At 58.7% G+C, this 13,947-nt stretch overlaps 4 protein-coding genes and 1 pseudogene across 5 annotated transcripts; all 5 read right to left on the bottom strand.

The window, feature by feature from the left end:
- Positions 1 to 912: 912 nt before the first annotated feature.
- On the bottom strand, positions 913 to 1,671 carry LBRM_14_0180 (annotated as a pseudogene). The gene has a single exon. A coding segment is annotated over exon 1 (759 nt).
- Positions 1,672 to 2,765: 1,094 nt separating this feature from the next.
- Positions 2,766 to 4,172, bottom strand: LBRM_14_0170 (conserved hypothetical protein; the record flags this gene model as incomplete). Its single annotated transcript, XM_001563261.1, has 1 exon — positions 2,766 to 4,172. One exon carries the CDS (start codon positions 4,170 to 4,172, stop codon positions 2,766 to 2,768), a length of 1,407 nt encoding a protein of 468 aa, XP_001563311.1.
- A 3,493-nt stretch (positions 4,173 to 7,665) lies between these two features.
- Positions 7,666 to 8,748, bottom strand: LBRM_14_0160 (conserved hypothetical protein; the record flags this gene model as incomplete). The annotated part of the gene is made up of 1 exon (XM_001563260.1): positions 7,666 to 8,748. One exon carries the CDS (start codon positions 8,746 to 8,748, stop codon positions 7,666 to 7,668), a length of 1,083 nt encoding a protein of 360 aa, XP_001563310.1.
- Positions 8,749 to 9,590: 842 nt separating this feature from the next.
- Positions 9,591 to 10,136, bottom strand: LBRM_14_0150 (putative 60S ribosomal protein; the record flags this gene model as incomplete). Its single annotated transcript, XM_001563259.1, has 1 exon — positions 9,591 to 10,136. One exon carries the CDS (start codon positions 10,134 to 10,136, stop codon positions 9,591 to 9,593), a length of 546 nt encoding a protein of 181 aa, XP_001563309.1.
- A 913-nt stretch (positions 10,137 to 11,049) lies between these two features.
- On the bottom strand, positions 11,050 to 12,633 carry LBRM_14_0140 (putative histone acetyltransferase; the record flags this gene model as incomplete). The annotated part of the gene is made up of 1 exon (XM_001563258.1): positions 11,050 to 12,633. One exon carries the CDS (start codon positions 12,631 to 12,633, stop codon positions 11,050 to 11,052), a length of 1,584 nt encoding a protein of 527 aa, XP_001563308.1.
- Positions 12,634 to 13,947: the final 1,314 nt, after the last annotated feature.

Raw genomic sequence — 13,947 nt, 5'->3', positions numbered from 1 at the left:
GGTGCCTTTTGTACGCACACACGCAAGCAGAGCCCTCGGAGAGAGGAGACTCGACACACACCAGGGAGGAAGAGAGACGTGAAAACGATGGAAGAAGAGGCCATTCGCCCCTCCCTCCCCCTCGCTCCACCAACATCGCCTCTGCTTGCATCCACCACGGATGTATCCACCAGTCCCCCCCCCCCCCCCTACTTACCCTTACACACTGTTGTGCCTCGTGGCGATGTGCCAGCAAGGTGTGAATGCCCAATGGCGAACAACTAGCATATCACATGCCGAGTGCACACCCAACGAGGTGAGCAGTGGGGCTGGCGGTGGGAGGAGGGAGCGAGAAAGAAGAGGAGAGGGCGTGATGGAGGAGGGGCGGGCCGACCACCACAGATGCCAAATTGATTAGGTTCGACGAAGACGACGTCAGCAGTACACCTGCACACACAAAATGACACATGAAAGACACGATAAACTTTGTCGAATGGGCTCCTATGCACGATATATATACATGTGTGTGTGTGTGGTGCAACTACTGAGTATCCCAGTCCTCGTGGCGCAGGTAGCGGTGCTCAAAGGTGTTTGCGGAGATACTTTGCGTCCAGCCTCTCCCCAGCTCTCTTCGTCAACTCCTCCGTTCCGTACAAGCAGCCCGCGCCCCAGATCTTCAGTTTCCCATAGAGCGGTTCCATTTCCCCAATGTGGGTGCGTGTCTTCACCGTGCTCTCATCTAGCTCCTTGATTGTTGCCAGCAGCTGCGTCGCAAACATGAAGCCGCAAGAAATAGGTCGGTAGGTGGCTGAGGTGCGCCTCGGAGCAGTGCATACCCTGCAGACAGCCGAGGTCGTCGCAGTCGTCCGTCTGCAGACCCATGCAAGTCATAGCCTTCTCGTTCCATGCCTGTGGCATATCCTCCACCCTGAGTCAGTCTTCCACCACGTTGCACTCAATTTCGTAGCGCAGCAGGATGTGCCACGAGCAGCTCCCCTCGTCCTCCTTCACACGGTTGTAGCCGCACGCTACCCATTGGTTGGTCTTGCACGCTTTGTCGACCGTGAGGGCCGGTTGGTCGCTGAAGGAGTCGCGAAGAGCGGGAGTCAGATACTCTACCAAGTGCGACTGACTCTCATGGATCGTCATGGAGTGTGCCTCACATACCGGCTGCCCAAGCAGCTCGCGCGAGCCGCAGTTCTGCCTGTACTGGGTATGCCCTATCTCGTGGATCGTCGCCAGCAGACACCCGATACGGCTGTCTGGCAACCAGCAGTACTTCATCTGCGAGGCCTCCATCACCATCCCGCCAAACGGGTGCGGCAACTCGTCGTAGCGACCCACATCCCAGACGTACTTCCACAGGGCTCTCATCAGCTGCTGACCGAACATAACTAGATTCTCCTCCGCGATCGGGATCGGCAGCTCAACGGGGCGCGTATCCATGTCCCTTCGGTTCACCAGCACGTCCTTGTACAGCGCTGTCAGCTGTGTCTTGCGCGGCAGAAGCTCTTACAGCAGCTGCGACGCGAGCTCGTGCAGGCCCGACATTTCGCGGAGGCTCGCGGGGTTCACCTCGGCGAGGTGGTCCTTTACAAGCAGCGCCTCTTTCAACAGGAGTGCAGCGCGCGATGCTGTGTACAGATGGCGCACGTATAGCTCCCGCTCTACAAGCGCGTTCGCACGGGTCATCGCACCCTTCACAGGGATCCATTGTATGTTGCATTGACTCAGGGCAATCAGGCACTGCAGGGTGTGCAGCTTCAGATATACTGCTGCTTCATTCCTTCATACACCTGCATGGCGCCGCTGAGGGGTAGGAAAAGGGGTCAGGTGGCTAGTGAGAAATAAGGCGACTGAGGTGTTGAGTAAGCGCAGTGAGTCGACTTCTTGAGCCAGCGTGAGCGCAGGATGTGTGCAGGCCCCTGCGTGGAGCATCACAGCAGGCCGAGGGAAATCCAAGGGGAGACCGACACAGGAGAGAAGTAGAGGAGGAGAATGGGCGAAGTGCGTTGTGGAGCTGCGGAGAAAGGGCAAACTGGGTGGCACGGCAGTCCACTGACGACGTTCCGGTGGCGGAGTGTTTGCACCGGTCGGCTCGCGGTGGACAAGTTGTGCCAGCCCTCCCTCCACCCTTCCAAAATCCATGCAACCCCTTATCCGCAGATTGGGGACTGAGAAGGACGTGGTGCGGCGTGCAGGACCGCCGTCGCATACATGCGCATTCATACGTGCGCACATGGGGCGATTTGTTCGTGCGGGTGTGTCTGCTGGGACGCGTAGCCGGAAAAGCGAGAGGGGCGCACAGAGACGCCGGCGACATGCGTGCACTGCGAAGCCAAAGCGAGGAGGGAAACACAACCAAAGAGGAGAGAACACTGCCCTGAGAAAACGACAGCCAAATGATGCTGAAGGGACTCAGAGGGAGGAGGAGCGGCTGCGGCGGTGGGGGAGAGCCAATACGAGTTAAGAGAGAAAAGCGTATATTCTGAGCACATACACACGGACGCGCACAGACGCCGCATCGCTGTGACAGCGTCGTATCGCGCGTATGGAATCGAGAGAGGGGAGGAGGAAAGAGAAGGATGATGATGCGAGAGGATCAGTGGCGCTACCTGTGTAGCACGTACGCGTGAGTGAGTGGGACGGGTGAAGAGCCCACGGCTGACGATGAACGCAGATTCCATTCACACCGCGGAGGGTGTCTATCAGGTAGTGGGATAACGTGCACCTTCCGCTGAGAGCAGGAGCACTTCGCTGCGCAATGCTTCATCTGATCAAAGCGACTACAACGCCTCTGACGCTTCTGGCAATGAGCTGGCCTGGCAGTGCTCGGCACTCTCAGGGGCAGCGCAGTGCTGCGGGCGCCGTGGTGCGTCTTTCCACAAAGAAGGCGCATTTGGGCACCGCTGCACTTCCCGCTGCACCGCCGCGGTGGAGCGACGGAGTTCGCGCACCAGTGTGTTGCCGCGCAGAAAAGCTGCATCCACAGCTACCGTGGTCCTGAGGCGCGTAACGGTATATCCCAGCCGCAGCGGTTCTTCTGGCTGGCCGTCCGCTGCTAGAGCGCCGGGGTGTACAGCAGCTGCCCTGTTGCACCTCTCCGCGCACTCAGCAGAGTCTCGCAACAGTCGAATGAGGGCGGCATACTCGGTAAAGGCCGATGACGTTAGCGGTATCCTGCCAAACTTGCTCTGCATGCGGGCCACTATGTCGCTCACACACTGCGGCAGCCAGTGAGCATCGCTGCCGCCCTGCGTAAGCTGAAAGCGTACGCGGCAGACATGCACCGCCGCCGCCATCAGCTCGCAGCGGTACGATGTGTTTGTGCAAAGGTACGCCGCCAGCTCAGCGAGGGAGAGGGCGCATGTCAGCAGCGTCTCTGCTAGCGCGACTTGCGCCAGTCCAGGTACTTCGCCGCGCTCGCGGATGCTGAAGATTGCCTCGAGGATCCAACTGGCCGTCTGGACGGCCTCCTCAACAAGAACCTCCATCGCCCACGGTGACTGCAGCTGCTCCTTCGACACAGCCCCACAGGCGCGCGCCAGGGCCACGTGCCGCAGACTGCGCAGACGCAGTGAGGCCAGCAGAAGTGCCAGCCAGTCTCGGGGGAAGTCTGGCAAGACGGCGCCGGCGTCATCTGCCGCCACAGCAGCCCTGAGCACCGAGTCTGCAACATAGATAACTTTGCAAGCCAGCTGATATGCGCAGCCAAGACGACTGTGAGTCAGCCGAAGAAGAAAGCGGTGGTTGTTGCGCCTCTCTGTGCACGCGGCATACACGTCTTCTTCCAGCGTTGCGCACTGATGCTCCAGCAGGCTAAGCGCCCACGTGGCGACGCCCTTGTCTGCACTGTTGGGTGTGGCAGCACTGTCAGCTCCAAAGGCGGCCCGGCACGATCGCAGCTCCTCACGCACCTGCTGAAGCGCTTCCCGCGGCGTCACGCCCGCCGAGCGCTGCAGCAGCTCTTGACAGCGAAGACCCCAGCGCTCTTGTTGTTTTACAAAGGCGGCAAGCGACCACATTGCCGGAGACGACGGGGGTTTGAGGGGTGGCGTCGACAGGGTCTGCGCGGCAAGATCGAAGTCAACTGCCAGGCTGCGCAGCCTCGCCTCGCCTGCGGGCTGTACGGGCGAGGCATGCGCTCTTGTGGTCGCGTGCGGCTGCGAGGCGCTGCGGCTTGGGGCTGACATCTCCCCCTGCCGTGGCGCCTTAATCGGCGTGGGAGGCGATGCAGCCCCGGTGGCAGAGCTGCGCTGCAATGGGGTGTGCCAGTCGAGCCCAGCCGTCTCAGGCGTCAGTGGAACTGCCTGCATGTAGAGGGTAGAGGTCTGGTAGTGCCCAAACAGCACCTCGACGTCGGTGCACAGGAAGTACCGCGTCTCCAGCCGAGAGGATAGCGAGGGCGTGATAGGGACCCAGACGCCGGCTTTGACGTCCTGGCCAAGCACCTGCACGTTCCAACCGATGTGGGAAGGTGGCCGCGCCGGGTGAGGCAGCACCAGCGTCGTCACCACATCGTTCCATGTCACTCCAGACTCAACAACGCAGAACGGCAACCTGCAGGTCGCGGCGGCGGCGAGGTGCAGAGAAAGGACGCGGTCGTTGGCGACTGGAATTCGGCGCACCGTGAAGACACACACTGTTGGTGCCTCTGCTGCTTCAGAAGTGGATGTCATCACCTGGTAGGCAAACCCGCCTGCTGTGTTGAACAGCACTGCCCGGGGCACAGGCGGGGTCAGTGTGCGGGAAGATAAAGTCAATGGCCACGGCGCATCTGGGTGCTTCTTGGACTGCTGCGCAGGTCCAACTGCATGGTGCGTGGAAAGCTGCTGGAGCTGTGGCATGGGGAGCTGCGGAGGAGGGGATGGGGGAGTGTAGCGCAGACAGCGGCGGAGATTTCTCTGCGTGCGGATAATCCACGCAGACGGTAGGTTGTCGGATGGACTTGCGGCGGTTTGGGCAGGATGAAGGGGATGATTGCACTGCGCTGGTGGCCAGTGTTGTCCACCGCAGTAGCAACCTTAACTCTCACGAGGTCTGTCTTACAGTGCCACTCTTCCTCTTGGCCTTTTCTGTATGTTCGGTCGTTTTCGATTCTTTATTTCCCCCCTCTCTGTGCCTCTGTCGTGTGCGTGTGTATTTGACAAACGCCTGCAGCGACAGCACGTGGCAAATTCAATTTTCGAGCGCGGGGGGGGGGGGAATGTGCACACACGTGGCGCCTTGTCTGATTCTCCGTGTGTGTAGGGATGCGAGAGTGACGTCCACAAATCGCGTCTCGCTCTTCAAGAGGGGGGAGCGAAGAGAGAAAAAAGTGGCGAGAGACCTGTGGGAGTGTCTCTGAGTGGACCGAGAGAGCCCGTGTGTGCTGATCTCTGTCTGTGGACGTAGTGGGCGATGCTCGTCTGTGTGGGAGAAGCGCGTGTGCGTGTGTGTGTGCGCTTTTCTTCTCTCTTCTTCTTTTCCGTCCTCGGTCTCTGGAGGGTAGGCGCACCGTGGAAGCCGCGCTAGGAAATGGCTCGACACAGAGGAGAGAGGGGATGCGAGAGGGGGAGGGAGCGATTGCGCGTATGGACGAGCAGATAGTGAAAGCCAAGTTAGATCTAGCAGGGAAGGCGATCCACGTAGTCGGAGTCGGTGTGGATTCCATGCACTGTGAGTAGATGCGCCTTTCTCCCCTCTGCTTTGTTTTATGTCTGTGTGCTGCGTGTTCAGGGAGGGTAGGGAGAAACAGCGGTGAGGGGAGGGAAACAGAACAGTGCATCAGCATGATGGAGAGAGGAAGGGGGAAGAGAGACGTCCACCCAGTCTAGAAAGCACGACCTTGTGAAGTCGAAGGGTACTGAGAATCTCGTAGAGTTGAATCTGAGCGAGTATCGGAGGAAAATAGTTGAGGGCGACTTTCTGTTCACGTCTAGGAGGACGACGGCGCCGAGATCAACGTAAGGTGCAACTGCGCACGAAATTCCATGTAATACACGCGAACACGACTGCAGTTCATTCCCCCAACGCACTCCTTGACCGGTGTGTTCTTCGTCATGGGGGAGGTGGGAGGGGGGGCGCAGCTGGAGGCGCGGTGAGGCACCGTCTCCCTTCCAACCCAATTGCGCGCCTCCAAAACGGTGTTGGCATTTTCTTTGGCGCACAGAGTGCTCATTCTCTGTCGTAGAGCACAAGCGCAGACTCTCCACTCCGCCCGGCCTGTCACAGGCTCCCCATCCGTGTGGTGTGACGCAGCGCCATCCAGTACGTGGCTTCTCTCCACAGAGTGTGGGCACTGGAGCCTGGGCAGCCACGCGCTGAGGGGTGTTCCCCTCTCTGTCATCAAGGTATGCAGACGTGGGTAGGCGCCAAAACGCGTGAATATTCAGCTATCCGCGCATCGAAGAACGAGCGTGGAAAGAGCTTCTCCTCTTTGGACAAGCAAGTCTTGTAGCGGTAGAAGTTGTCTTGTGGTGTCATAGGTGGTCAGGGCGTTCCCTCAACATAGGTGGACAACTCATATACTCTCCCATGTCTTGTGTGCTGCTTCCTCTTTCACAGTAGTGGTCGTAAGCCCCATCGCCGTACACCGCTGCGACCTTCATGAGCTTCCCTCCCCTCTACTGCTTTTCGTTGTTTTCTCATCGCGCACGCGGAGAGTGAGCAGCGGTGAGTATTCCTGTTGCCATTTTGCGCTTCTGCGCGTCGGAGAACGACCCGCCCACCCTCCGCACCTCGTCACTTTCCGCGGCGTTTTCACGGCGAATATACGGCGATGCTCCCGTGCGTTAACGAAACGAGCAGAAAAGTAAAAATCGATGCGGCGGGTGACGCTGCCACCCCCGCTCTCGAAGGAGCACACCGAGCGTGCACACTCCACCCATGGAGAAAGAAAGCTGCATCATGTGCCTCGCCACCCCCGACTACAATGCGTAGCGGTCCACCAAAACAGCACTGCCTACACGACAAGCAGTGTCAGGTCTTCTGTGTGTGTGCAGCGAAGCGATTGAACTCATGAAGAACATCCCCGTCCATAAAGGCCCGCATGGGACCTCCATAGCTGTCGATGCCCGCCATCATAGTTGTGATTGGCTGACCGGCAGCCACACGCCAGTGCGCACCCCCGCATCACGACGTTCAACCTTGCATAGTCGAAAAAATCCCTACGGACAACAAGCCTCCTTGAGTACCTCTGGTAGCGGAGCAGCGTTGCAGAATGTGGAACGCTTTCTCTTGAGACCACTCCAGTCGCCGTGGAGGACAGGGGGTGGGCCAGTGGCAGTGATGGTGGTCGGAGGGGGGAGTGGCGTGCAATGCCCCACCTGTGAGAAAAGCGGGACAGGGAGTTGCTGGTTTGTTCACTGTCCCGAGTGTTGTGCAAGCACGGATCAGCAGGAAACGGCGATTCACGACAAGTCGCGGTCCCGATGTTCACTTTTTCTCTTTCGCTTTCTTCTCTGCTTACCGCAAGGCCTAATTAAAGGCGGCGAGCACATGCGCAGTGGTCTCCGGCAGTTCAGATGATGATGCATAGGCGCTGGCCACAAAGCGGCGTAAACTGATATGCTGCGGAGCAAGATGAACACCGACACGGACATACGCACCCGCTGCAGCAGCTTCAAGCATCGGCCACGCCGTTGTGCAGGTCATAAAAGAGTGCAAGTGAGCAAACAGTTGCCCTCCTCATTCGGCTCAAGTTTATCAACGCAGAACGACGGAGTTCTTAAGCAGGTAGTCGATGAGTAGCTGTGGAAACACCACCCGGAAGACTGAGAGTGGCATCGAGGCGATACGACCGTGCACAGGGAAGAGCTCAGTGGTGGGTGTGGCAGGGTCGCCAACGGTGGCAGGCACTTCCTCAGGAATGATGTACCGCACGACCATCTGCTCCACATGAGGCTTCACAAGCTCTTGAGCAGCACTACTGAAGAGTGGAGACTCGAGCTGCACGCTTAGTCGCAGTTGCTCTACGTCCTTTTCCCCTACAAGAGGGTCCAGGGCCACAGGCAGTCCAAACACTGCGCCGCTGTGCGTCATGAGCGGAGGCGCGATGCTGATGATGCGCAGGTGTGATGAGCGTTTCGCTTCCAGCGTCAACGCGCATCGCGTTGCCGAGTCGCACGCGTGAAGGCGAAAGTTCGGGTAAAAAGGAGTGATCGACTGCGCCCTTTCGATGCTGTGGAGGAGACTCTGCCCGTGCGCGTCACGCCAGCGCTTCTCGATCTCGAGAGCTGGTGCGGTGTGAAGGGCGGCGGCGGTGCTGGCAGTCGTGGGTTTACGCTTCTTCTGGTGGCCGCCGGTGCGGTTCAGTATCGTCGACGCCTCCTCCGCCAAGACCACCTCGCCCAGCATGAGAATTGTTCCTTCTTCCTCCGCGTGCGTGGCGGCGCACGCGACACCTCTGTGACTGCAACGGCGTGGAGGACGAAGGAGAATCCCGCTAAGTACTTCCACCTGCCCCAAGTCCTTGACGGCAGCTGGAGAGACGGATCGACTGCGTTTGCGCAGCTCCGTCGTGGCCCCAACTAGCGACGGCTGCTCGTGTGCTCGTTTCGCTTCACATCTCCACTCTCTGTCGCGCCAACGTTCGAGCTCCTCATCAGTGGAGTCCATACACCGCTGGTCTACTACCTGCACTGCCTCCGCGTAGCTTTCCGTCAGCTGCTGACGCTTCTCCCACGTGATTTCGCCGGCAAATCCTTCCCACCTCACGGCGTACTCTATGGTGCCGTCCTCCTCGTTAATGCGGCGATCAGAGATTTCCGCCGCGGTGTAGTACGTCATGCCTGCAAAGACGTGTGGTTGCTCGTCTGTGTGAGCCAGCGCTGTAGTTCTCTCCTGTGTTGCTTTCTCAGCCCTTTTTTCTCTCTCTTTCTCTCTGTATGTGCGCAAAAATCCAAGCACAGTCCTTTGCGCGTGCGTGTGTGCGTGCGTCTATCGGTCTATGCACACCTTCGCTGCATGGGCGGGTCCGCTACGCGCAAGAGGCAAGTAGGAAGAGAAGAGGGGGAGGGGGAGGAGGGCGGGGACGGTGTGTCGGACGCATTGCTCTTCGTCCCTGCAACCATATAGGAGCGAAAGGAGCAGCTGTGGGAGGTAGCCGGCGCCGTGTCACTTTCTCCCTGCCCTCGTAAGCGACATCTGGCAGCTTCTCACATCATCCTTCATTACACTCGATCTACAGGATTGGACAGCGCAGGAGACGCGGGGCGGGTGTAGGTGGGGGTGGTGCTAATGAGGAAAAGCTGCAGCTTGGCTGCCTCCTACTGGTTACGGCTAGCTCTACTACATCATAGAGGAGACGATGGAGAGGGGGTTAGGGCAGACACAGAAACACCCCCCCCCCCACACACACACACTCAGCGAGCACGTGCGCCGACGATACTTGCCCGAGTATCCCCAGCAGAGAGACAGACATACCTGTCGTTTTCCCTTAGCCCAACACAGCGATAGACAGGCAGACATGCTCACCATCATACGCCCACACACGGCGAGGCAAAAAAAAAGGGAACACCAGCGCTGCCCTGCCGCCTTTAACGCAAGCAAACCAAAAAGAAGACGACGACGACGAGGAAGTGTGTAGGTGCTGTGCCTGCCATGCCACAGCTTCTGTGGGGTTGCACTGTTTAGAGGAGCTCCACCTTTGCCCCGAGTTTTTCATACAGCCCCTTGAGCTTCTCCGCGTCGTCCTTGGTCATATTGGTGGCCACGAGACCGGGGCACTTCTCCACCGCCTTCTTGGCATCTGCGATGCTGAGGTTGGTCACAGTGCGCAGCTCCTTGATGAGCTTGATTTTGATCTCCGGCGCATACTTTTCGAGCTTCACGTCGTACGTGAGCTTCTCGACCTTTTTTTTCTCTGCCTTGACCGCCTCAGCGGCCGGAGCATCGGCTGCCGGCGCTGCAGCCGCCGCGGCAGTGGGGGCCATCATTACCGCACCGCCACCGCCGCTGAGGCCGCGTAGCAGCGCCTTCTCGTAGAAGTCGTCGCTGTGACCCAGCTTCTTGAATATGAGGCGCTGCAGGTCAGACACTTCCCTCAACGTTAGCTGAGAGTAGGCAGCGGCCAAGTCGTCGAGCTTCGCGTTGCCGTCTGCAGGCTTGGCGGTGGAGTGGCGGCACGCCACCGCACTCCGGCTAGTAAGAACGCTTGCGAAGAGTGCCCTGCGCATTGTGAAGCCGACAGATGCGTGCTTGTGTGATGAGTGAAGGAAGGGAGGTGGCGTGCTGAGGGAGGGACGCGTGTGGATATGTGAGAGAGCAAGCAAGAGCGATGTGCCTTGTATGCTATTTTACTACGCCTACGCTGAGGATGGGCCCACTGGTGGGGAGAGGGAGCCGCTGTTACTTCTGCAGCTGCTACGAAAACTCCGAAGATACCATGACGGAGCAACGCAATGTATGTGGTGTTGGGGGAGGGGAGAGGGCAGGAGGGACGTGCAGGCGAGTGGATAAAGTATGGGAGAGAGAAGAGAGGAAGAGGCACGCAGGTGCATATGGGGTCCTGTGCAAGAAGATGCAGCAGCACTGCATTGCAAGTGCAGCCCACTCGAGAGACTCGTGTGAGAGAAGGGGAGGGGTTGGAAACGAAAGTGGGAGGAGGGCATGAGGTGTATCTGCACAGAGGGAACCCACCCACTGTCTCCGTATGGAGGTACCTGCTCACGTACTTCAGTCGCAGCGCATTCAGCTCAATCGCTTCTTTTCTTCGCCTTTCACCTATGCACAAGTGCGCTGGATGGACAGACCTCCTCCTCCTCGCCCTTTTCTTTGCGGTGGAGGTGCAGGGGATAGGCCGACGAGCAGCATAATTCGTGGCTGAGGAGAGAGAAGTGTGCCCCACGCACGTGTCGCATTCGGTTTTCGCTACGCTCCCTCACAAATTGGCGCCATAGCGGATCGCTACAACCGGAGAGGCTCACACACGCGCGCTGGTTTCTTCGCGGTGTCGTCAGCCCACTTCTTCGTCACTCCTCTAGCGGGTAGGCCATGCCTGCGTAATTCCAGCCTCTGCCTTCGATACCCCCTCCTCCCCCCAGACCCACTCCACGGGTAGCGCAGAAAGAAGCAAATGCAGCTTTGCCCCTACGTGTCCCCCTTCGCGTGTCCTCGCATCAACCGCTGGCTCGCGCGTTGGTCGCGCCAGGGCACGAATGTCGGCGCTGGCGGGGCGCCACGAAACTCTTCGTAGAGGCCTGGAGCCCAGCTGAGCAAGTGCGTGTAGAAGGTGTAGCTCGTCATATCCCGTTCCCTTTTAAGCCGCTTCGCATAGCAGCGCTCTACGACGTCCTCAGAGATGGTCAACTGATTTCCGCTCAGAAACTTCTGGTGCTGTAAGGCGCGTAGCACGTCTGCCTGGATCATAGCCGTTGCCTGCACCAGGTAGTCCATGGAGACGCAGTGGCCTTCCTCCATAGCCCGGGCAATGGCCATGGTGACGGAGTCAGCCCAGTAGCCCAGGTAGAGCTTCTCGCCCAAGTCGCTGAGGGGCTTCTCCGGCGTGCCAACTTTGCCCTCACGGCGCGAGAGCTCGTAGCTGAGCTCGATCAAGAATCGACCAATGCCGCGGCTCTGATACTGCGGTAGTACCAAGACGCACGACAGATTGTACGGCTCAGGGGTTTGCTTCTCCTTGCTGAAGTACCCCAGTACCTGCAGCCCGTGGGTCTCCACGGAGCACAACACGTAAAAGAGGAAAGGCGTCATGTCGTGGTCCAGAGCCTTGTGCTCAAGAAACAGCTTCGAGAGGAGAGCGAGGTGCTCGCAGAAGGTTGGCTCCAGTGAGCCGTCCAGCTCCAACACGACAAGACGCCGCACTGGGTCGCGGTAGATCTCGTTGCCAGGGGGATGCCTCAGGCAGTCTTGCTGAAGGTGCCGTACTACCGCCTCGTTGTCAACAGAAGGCCGCAGGCAGTAGGGGCATATGTGCAGAGAGAAAGAGCGCGTGGCGGTTGGCCACTGTTGCGTACCGGCACCGCCTCTTCTGCTTGACCTACCGGTCTCTACACTGTTGTTCTCGCTGTCACCAACGCCAGCGATATCACTACTCACACCACTAGTGCTGCTCGAGAATGTGGTGGATTGCACCAGCTGCAGTTCGGTGCTTCCCGTGACGCACTGCGACGCCGCCTGCAGTCGCTGCTGCACCTCTGGACGGGCGAGGTGGTACGGGCTGAAGTACCATGCCTCCACCTCATACGGCCCCATGCAGATCGAGTAGATGTTCTTGGTGCGTGAGAAGAACGCGCTATCCCGCCGCGCGCGCATCGTTGACACTTTCACCAAGTGCGGGGCAGCACCGCCCCCTTTCGCGTTTGCCGAAACCTCAGTGGACGTACCAACCCCTTCACCCGTCAGCACTGTTATTTCTGCGCTCTGCTGCTCTGTCGCGTGACTCTGCCGCCGCGTCTTGATACCGCTTGGGGAGCACTGCTGATAGGTGCTGCCGTTTCCATGGTGCGCGCGGCCCTGGTGACGCTCCTTGATGTCGCTCGCTTGTAGCCATTGGTCCAGTCTGCTGTCCTGCTCTACGTAGCGGACGTAGTAGAGAAAGCCGCCGCGTGTGGCGTCCTCTGCGACCTCAAGCACAATCGCCGCGTGAAAGGTACCATTGAGGAGAGCGTACACCTTTTGTTTCTCCTCGTACGCAGGGACGGCGCTGGTCGACATGACTGGCGACGACAGGAGACTCCTCACCGACTGGTCCTCGCTTTGCCAGCACCTCTTCCCTGACTAGGCCTGTGCTCACTGTATGTATATACTTGCGTGCCTGTGCCCAGGCGTGGTAGCTTGTTCTAAGCCAGTAGTGGGCAGACGCACGTGCGGACTGTCCGCACGCACCCCCCACACAAAGAGAGATGTATACCCACCTATGCACCTACCAACGGGGTGGAGGCGATGCCGGCGAGGAGTGCATGAGCAGGAAAAGGCACGGGGAGATGTGACGAGGGATGTGAAGGGCCGGAGGAGGAGGTGGCGGCCGTTGCATTCAGCCCAATGTCAGCACCATTACCAAACTCCAGGGAGACTGCCATTTTGCTCCCTTTGCGGCTACTCTCATTTCTCGCCCTTCACCTTTCCGAGCTGTGGAGACCACTGCGGCGCCACGTCCTCAGCTCAACTTCTCGCTTTCGGTCCTATGTACACGGCGAGCCACACATGTGAGCAGACATTAGGGGATACGCGCATAGGGAGGGGCATGCATGATGGAGCTGCGTGAGACGCTTGCATTGTGCCATTCAATCCTTTTCTTTTGTGAGTTTAGGTGAGTCGCATCTGCACCGGGACGAAGGCAAGGACGAGAATGGAAAACTAAAGATCCACAACCATCAAACAAACCAGCACAGTCAAAACACCAGCGCCCCCCTTTGTTTTCATCTTGTAGTTCTCTAGAGACTCAGCCATCCCCTTCCACATACGCCGTGCTGCAGCCGTGCCTCTCCTCTTCATCTGCTGCTTAAAGGTTGGTCGGCGTTATACTCTGCTCTGCGGAGTCGATGTGAAGCAGAACTGAGAAAGGAGAGGCGGCACTGGGACGATACAAGACTTCTGAACGCCACAACGCGTGTGAGAGAGGAGAGAGGAAAGGAGGGAGGGAGGGGGGGGGGGACAACAGGAGCACTGCCAGTTGGCCAGTCTTGTAAGCGTATTCAACTGTTGTCAGCAAAAGCACCGAAGCGAAACAGCTGCGGACACACCCACACACACACCCACACACAGACGATAAAAGGAGCAAAAGAAAAGACCAAAAAGATGCTGCACTGTGCGTGCGTATATACGATGGCCACACAACTGTGCCTCTCGCCCCTTTCCTCTCCTGAGATCAACACCGTCAACTTTTCCTCTGCGCGCTCTAACGAAGTCGTGGGATTCGCGCCTTGAAAGAACGACAGCCCATCAGAGGAAGCGCATGTGCCTCTTCACGCCTGGCGACGCTTACTAGCAGAGAGGAGAGGAAGGGGCTGAGCTTTGAGGAAGGTGGAC

Source organism: Leishmania braziliensis, chromosome 14, assembly GCF_000002845.2.
Source record: "Leishmania braziliensis MHOM/BR/75/M2904 complete genome, chromosome 14".
Classification (NCBI taxonomy): domain Eukaryota; phylum Euglenozoa; class Kinetoplastea; order Trypanosomatida; family Trypanosomatidae; genus Leishmania; species Leishmania braziliensis.
This window is presented reverse-complemented; position numbering and strand designations above follow the sequence as displayed.